Source organism: Syngnathus floridae, chromosome 21 (assembly GCF_059516105.1).
Source record: "Syngnathus floridae isolate MCC-2025c chromosome 21, RoL_Sflo_1.0, whole genome shotgun sequence".
Classification (NCBI taxonomy): Eukaryota; Metazoa; Chordata; class Actinopteri; order Syngnathiformes; family Syngnathidae; genus Syngnathus; species Syngnathus floridae.
In genome coordinates, this window is record NC_142433.1 from 5,973,471 (window position 1) to 5,980,236 (window position 6,766).

At 49.5% G+C, this 6,766-nt stretch overlaps 1 protein-coding gene across 4 annotated transcripts; it reads right to left on the reverse strand.

The window, feature by feature from the left end:
- Positions 1 to 40: 40 nt before the first annotated feature.
- On the reverse strand, positions 41 to 6,509 carry ubp1 (upstream binding protein 1). 4 transcript variants are annotated; one of them, XM_088366097.1, is made up of 17 exons: positions 6,269 to 6,415; positions 5,081 to 6,069; positions 4,665 to 4,816; positions 4,469 to 4,545; positions 4,284 to 4,389; positions 4,100 to 4,206; positions 3,711 to 3,863; positions 3,526 to 3,636; positions 3,344 to 3,451; positions 3,103 to 3,230; positions 2,971 to 3,025; positions 2,809 to 2,902; positions 2,621 to 2,711; positions 2,417 to 2,535; positions 2,195 to 2,337; positions 1,860 to 1,911; positions 41 to 1,795 (listed from the first exon to the last, which is right to left on the reverse strand). In XM_088366097.1, exons 2-17 carry the CDS (start codon positions 5,182 to 5,184, stop codon positions 1,758 to 1,760), a joined length of 1,638 nt encoding a protein of 545 aa, XP_088222223.1. In that variant the 5' UTR covers positions 5,185 to 6,069; positions 6,269 to 6,415; the 3' UTR covers positions 41 to 1,757. The 4 variants fall into 4 exon arrangements, with proteins under 4 accessions (XP_088222223.1, XP_088222221.1, XP_088222219.1 ...); XM_088366095.1 differs by having other exon boundaries at positions 3,344 to 3,454; XM_088366093.1 differs by lacking the exon at positions 5,081 to 6,069 and having other exon boundaries at positions 3,344 to 3,454; positions 6,269 to 6,509.
- Positions 6,510 to 6,766: the final 257 nt, after the last annotated feature.

The following is a 6,766-nucleotide window of genomic DNA, read 5'->3' on the forward strand; positions in this document are numbered from 1 at the left end:
TAAACGAGGGATTACTGTACGCTCAAAAAAAGGACAAGACTGTTCTGAAATCATTTATTCCCAGCACTTGTGCATTTTGTGTGCATTTCAAGCAAAGCACACACCACAAGTAGAATCATTGAGGCTGGACATGAAGTGGTTACCTCACTCAGACACACAAACACGGCCCTTAATTGTCTCTTATGACGTCGTCAAATATTTGATGTGTGGCGGGGGAGCAAGAAGGATGTGGGCGAAGGACTACCAGCTAAACACGCAGTTTGTGAGTTTTTAGTGCAAGCTTGGTCTTATCTCCAAAAGGTAGGACAGGACAGGACGGGACGGGACGACGTCTGACGTCTTCTCCCGACTTCTACATGCAACATGGGGGGGGGGAAACACATGCACAGTCATACATTTGAAAAGGCAGACGCCTCTTTTACGAGGCTCGACTAATACGCCACAGGATTTGCGTGTTTTTTTTCTGTACTCGGGAGTTTAAGGCTCACACTGAAAAGGAAATCTATTCTATACTAAGGGAATTTAGTCAGAATGTTTTCAATAAAGTCCTCCAAAACTTCAGTGTGTATTTTTTTGGGGACATAAAGTTGCAGTTCAAAAAACTTTTTTTTCCCCTCAAATAATTTATGTCAAAAGTTGTACTCAAAGAACGTGATTATGGCGCAGGTTTACTTTTGAGTTGTTTTTGTAAGATAAAAATCATTGAGTTAAATATGTCACATTTTGTGAAGATTTTTTTTAGTCAGGGGAGTAGTTAAAATAGCAAATACTCTGAAAATATAACATTTTTATACCTCAGACAAACTTATTTTTTAGAAAGAAATCTTTCAAAATAGTTTTCCACCCCAAAAAAAAATCAGTGCATTTTTTTTCTCAAACAAAACGATTTTTACACAGAATGACAAAGGAGATAACGTTTTTTTTTTCCTTTCATATTTTCAAAATCACAAAAACAGTCACCCCTGACTTAATTCTCATAGTATCATTAGTGTTTTCTTGTGAGTGTGGCCCAAACATTTGGAAATAATTTTGAGCTAATCACCTTGCGCTCGCTGGCTTTGTTGCTCTGCACAAACACACACACACACACATACACACACACACAAAAAAAAAAGGTTTGCGAGGCTGGATGTGGAGCTGCCATGATGTCTGTTGGACGCCGCTGACGAGCTGCTCGTGCACACACACAAAGGAACGAATGAATGGTGACTCTCTCAAAAAGATATTTTGGTCCTTATTTTGGGATTGACCTGGCCCAAAAATCAAGCGGGTCTGAGGAACACAAAACGACTAAAAAGCGGCGAGTAACAGACAGCGAGAGATCACACAAAACGGAAAATGATTTGACGTACTACGCCCACATATTTAGTTTGCTGAGCACAGCTGGTCGATTACAATAAGACAACAGCCCCCCCCTTATTTTGCTCCTCTCAATCAAGATGGCGAGCAAAATGGCGTCCAATACTGGCCTGCGTAAAATACATAAAAAAGATAAAGCCAAAAAAAAAAAAAAACGCTCTCCAGCCAAGAAGCACCGCTCTCCTCTTCCTGTGTTTTCAATATGAAACAGTGGACACATCCCCCGCATGTCAGATTCTAACATTTTTACACGCCCCTTCTCGTCTCTTTTCTTCACCGTCCATCCGATTGAGAGCGGGTAGGGGAGGGGGGGGGGTGACAGGGCGTAGAAGAAACACGCAGGCAGAGACGGACATTTGGGTCGAGTTAGGGGACAATGGTTGACGGTGGTCCTGGCCTTACTTCAGGATGAGGTGGAGTCCTTCGCCTTGCTCGTCTGCAAGAACAGCGTCAAAGTCTTGTTGACCTTGCAGGTGGGGGGAGGGGGTGGGGCGACTCACCTTTGACAGTGCTAATGACGAAGCAGCTCTCGTCCGTCAAGTTGCACACCATCTGCACACATCGGCATAGTTTGATTAGTACTCTTGGGGAAAAGCTTCTCCAAACCTGTGTATTTTTATTTATTTATTAACAAAAAAGATCATCATGCATGTGTTTTCACAATGTGCGAGCGAGAAAAAAGGACAAAACAATTGGACGTCTCCAAGAGGCTCAGGCAGTTTAAATTAGATGCAGTACAAGACTTGACCGCTAGGTGTCAGTCTTAATCAGGTAATTGTCAGCTCTCCCTTGGCCTGTTTTTATTTCAGACAGACAGGTAAGCATACAAGCGCACCTGGTCACTGAGCAGGATGTGGATGCCGGTGGGTCCTTGTCTGTAGACCTGGTTTATGGTCCCCAGCGGGAGGCAGCACACGGCGGCCATCTTGCGGATCAGCTCGCCCGCCGTCAGCTCCTCCAGGTACAGAGCGTGGTACACTGTCACGGTGAGAATACACATCCTGTTGGGCGCTTCTCAGAGAGCTCTCGGAATCCCGCCGTCAACAAGTGTCCCTACCGTGTAAACTGGGCGAGGCGCCTTGTTCGCCATTTTGGCTGGTGGCGTGTCTCTCCAGCAGGGGGCTGTGCTGAGGGGATTCCTGACACACGTACACAGTCAGCCGGGGACGCACGGACCTGGGCGCACACAAAACACACAGCCGCGTCACGAAAGCCGGACTCAAAGAGGTGCGAGCGAGCCCAGACAGGTGAGAGGACACACTTTGATTTGAGGGCGTAGAAGAGTCGAATTCCGTCCGCAGGACCGCAAATCTGGACCAGGTCGTCCCGGGTTAGCTTTAACAAATCAGAACCTGAACAAACAGAGTCAGCAAAGTCAATAAATAGGCACAGATGATATATTAGGGTTTTGATTTCCTAATTTTTCAACACCATCTTGAGTGTGTTTACCTGAGAAGTGAGTGAAGAGTCGCGCGCAGGAGTTGAATCGGTTTTTCAGCAGCCATTTTTGCGTGTCCTGAATGGATGCGGCGGGACTCAACTGCTGCAAGGAAGTCGCCGAAGAACATCAATACACACACGCTCGCACGCACGCTCGCCATTTGGACAAACCTCTGTTCCGGCATAGCTGCCGGGTTCCGCCTGGTGATTGGGCGAGGACGAGTCACTGAGGGAGGACAAGAGTGATCTCAGAGTGGGGCCTTCAAATGTCAAAGCGGTGCAGCGGCAGGGCGGGTTCCTTACCTGTCGGGTAGCGAGGAGGTGTTGGTGGTGCTGGAGGCGTAGGTTGAGAGAGGCGTGGACGTGAAGGAGGGAGTAGGTGCCTGGTTGGGGTTGGGGGCCACGTAGGCGCTGTCTGGCCACGGCGAACACTGACAGCATTGAAAGTCACGTTCAAATCCATGGAACATAAAATACTAACTAAAATCCCAAACTTTGCTAATCAAAAGCTTTTTTTTGACTTTGAAGTCCAAAAGTGGCTCACGCTGCCTCTCTTGGCCAAGGAGTCGCCGCAGTCGGCCGGGAGCGTCCGCTTGCTGGACTTCTTCAGCTCGTGGTCGCCCGCTTCCTCGATGATGGGCTCCAGCCGCGTCTGCTTGTTGGACACGGCAGGAAGTGAGGCGTCAGGTGGGCGACGGCGCCGCGCGCGACCCAAACCCAACTGACCTCGGACAGGATAGTGGTATCGTAGGAAGGCTGGTACTTCTCCTTCTCCTGAGCGCTGCGCTTCTCCATCTTCTCGCGGTCCGTCTTCTGCTTGCGATCTGCCCCTTTTGGCTAAAAAAATGTGAACATGAACTCAAATGAAAAGGTAAATAGTTGAAGATTTGCAGCATTTTGAGGAGGCCTACCTTGAAGACTTTGATTTGGCAGGAGGCCGAGTGGAGGTGCTCAGCGTAGTCGCTGGCGTCACCCGGCGCAAAGGTATCAATCTGGATCCTGAAGGGGACGCCCTTCTCGCCGCCGTGCTTGCGCGGCGTGAACTCGGTGCTGATGCAGTGAACCTGCAAACGGGGTCAAACAACAACACGTTCAGATGAGTTTGTCGATCAAAACAGAACTTTAAATAAGTTATCTTTTTAGTCAACCTAAATATATAATTCAGTCTTTCTAATCAATTTGAAAAAATTAAAATAAAAAAATCAAGTTGTTTTAAAAATAAGATCAAAACAATTTTCAAAAATTGGATGGAGAAAAATTTAGTCAATCCATCTGAAATAATATAAATGACAAGTTTTACCTGCACAAAGACGGACGCCCTCTTGTTCAAGTCCCACAGGAACTCTGCGGCGTTGAGCTGGGAGGGATGCGTCTTGGGCTCCACGATGCCCACCGACATGGGAATATCTGTCACACACACACATGATCTCAGAATAAACACACACATACACACACTTGATGCTTTAGCTACAATGCGCGGTTACCGATATCCAGTAAACGGTCGCCAGGACGATTCCACTTCCATCCCTCCAGCTGCTGGTGTTCCGTGTACTGAAGCCGCCGGTCGTGGAACACCACACGCACTGTGCTCTATGGACAGACACACACACACACACATCCATGTTGCAGCAATGCGCACCAGACCTGCACGACAACCTGCGGTCCTTACCTTCACCATCTTGTTGGTGAGTTCCGGTAACTCACCGGGGTTCCTGTTGTCTAACATGCGCACCTCGTAAGACTGGCCTGCAACACAGACAACCAATCAATCTTTTTTCCCCGCCCCTTTAATTTATACATTGAATTAAAGCAAAATGTTGAATTTGTATTTTTTGGACGCTGCTTGTATTGAAGTTGAGGATAACCTTGGTTGAGGTACGTGAGCGTCTCGTCGTGCAGCTTGACGGCGGGCGAGGTGGCGGCGCACAGGACATACTGGAATGGGGGGTTCTTGCTCTCGCTCTCCGAGGGGAGGCTGGAGTCCTCCTGTTTGAAGATGGGCAGGGCCAGCACATCACTGAAACGAACACAAGGGATGAGGGCGTCAGGAAAGCCTCCTCGAACAGCGGAACTTCAACCCTAGGTCACCATCCATATTGAAAAATGAGTACGTAATAACACTTTCTTGCATGCTTGCTTGGGTATGAGCCTTGATTGTAGCACTCCCTCGGAGACCCCCCCCAAATCCCATTACGAGTAAGACAGGCGTGATGAGGACAAAGAGCATGTCCAAGCAAGATAGGGTCGATGTGGACCAGCGGCTGTCTATCATGTCTCTAACCTCATGCTGTAGGCTGCAGCCCCCAGCTCCTGGCCGATGCCAGAGAGGCTGGCGTCGAAGTCGTGCACCAGCCCCGACTCGTCGATCTTGAGTACCCAGGCCATGGGCCCGAGGTCCTTGTCCTCGGCTTCCACTTGAGGGGCCGCCAGCTTGCTGCTTCAGGTGGGGGCAACGAAGACGACGTCCGGGCGACGTGAGGACGAGGAGGGGGAAATGTTCGCCCGGCCTCCGTCTCTCTCGACGAGGCAAACTTGTCCTAGCCTAGCTGACCGGGCAGGCGAATCCAACCGAGAGGCAACCTATCTCCATAACTCTCCACTTTACATTAGCTTTCGTGTGGGGTCGAACAAATTGCTTGTCCGGGGCAGTCACAGTGTGAGTTTATAGCCCCGAATTGACGGTCGTGACTTGGAGGAAGAAGGCGAGGACGGCGAAGCTCACATGCTAACGGTGGCTAGGCTAGGCTAGCTCTAGGAGCGGGACGCTTCCTCTGCACGGGATTGTTTTGCTTTTTGTCACCGCCACACACTGTCCTGAGTCGGTCGAACGCTGTTAACTGGTGGAAACTAAACGGAAAAGGGGGATGTGCAGGAGGGTTATTCCCCTGCACAGCTGTTGCTACCTAGCGGGGCTAACTAGCAACAACTTCCCGTTGCGTTTGAGTCAATGTCCGGGGTGCTCGTCGTGCCGCTCCAATCACCAAGCTGGCTCGCAACCCTCTGCTCCCCGCTGCGGTCCTTGAGCCCAAACCCGAAGAGACGCACGGCCGGGCATCAACATGGCTCCCCCAGCGTCCGCCCCGTCGCTCACTCTGCGGAATCCGCACTGCGAGGTGCTGCCCCCCGCCGTTCTTCCGCCGTACCCTCGCCAGCCACGGCCTCGTCTATGGAGGACCCGTCAGCCAATTGGCGTGCGGCTGTTGCAGTTGTTCAGCCAATCAGAGGCGTCCGTGCTTCCGTCATCATATGAACGGCGGCCCGCCCACTTTCCTAACAAAAACACTTGCAAAGTTGACAGCGAACCCTTTTTGACACGAATATTCCGTCAAAATTAACTTATCTTCTTCGAGCGAGAACAACGTGTCAACAGGCGGACTCGACGTTGTGCGTTTTAAACAGTCAAAATGTCAGCGAATATAATGAAAACATGTCAAAAAACAGAAAAAAAAGAGAGCAAATGAGGTCATACCGTCGGTGGTTTCCGTCGCGTCGCTGCTGCAGCAGCGTGCGGAAGTTCTCGGTGCAGGGCTGCCAGAATAGCATCGAGTCCCGCGGTGGTGGCCTCTCACCTTGTAGCGAATTCAAGTTGGCCCAGTTTGGAGGTCCGAACATAGGCTCATGACAGCGCTGCTTGACAGGGTCAACACAGCTGCTACTGGTTCTTCTTCCTTCTGGTCAATGATTGATCGGAGCGGACCCTGGACGAGGTTTGCGGTCAAAGTGTCGAGACTGGGGGGAGGGGGGGGGGCATGCTTTTTTTTTTTTTTTTAGCTCAGAGGGGGGCAGGGAGACCCGCCTTGTTGCATAAGATTAAAAAAAGAACACACCCGATGACAAGTAACTTGACTACCTCCATTGATTAATTTTGTTACCAGAAATTGACAAATTATCACATTTCAAAATGTGTATTTGTAATTTCTGGAATGAATAATCATTTCTATTAAACTTGTTGCTGCAAAAGAATAGA

Coding starts and splice junctions, on each gene's coding strand:
- ubp1 (XM_088366093.1), bottom strand. CDS start 6,411: ATGTTCGGACCTCCAAACTGGGCCAACTTGAATTCGCTACAAGGTGAG. Junction 4,546..4,664: donor GCTCACGTACCTCAACCAAG/GTTATCCTCAAC, acceptor TCTGTGTTGCAG/GCCAGTCTTACGAGGTGCGC. Junction 1,796..1,859: donor CGTCATTAGCACTGTCAAAG/GTGAGTCGCCCC, acceptor CTGTTCTTGCAG/ACGAGCAAGGCGAAGGACTC.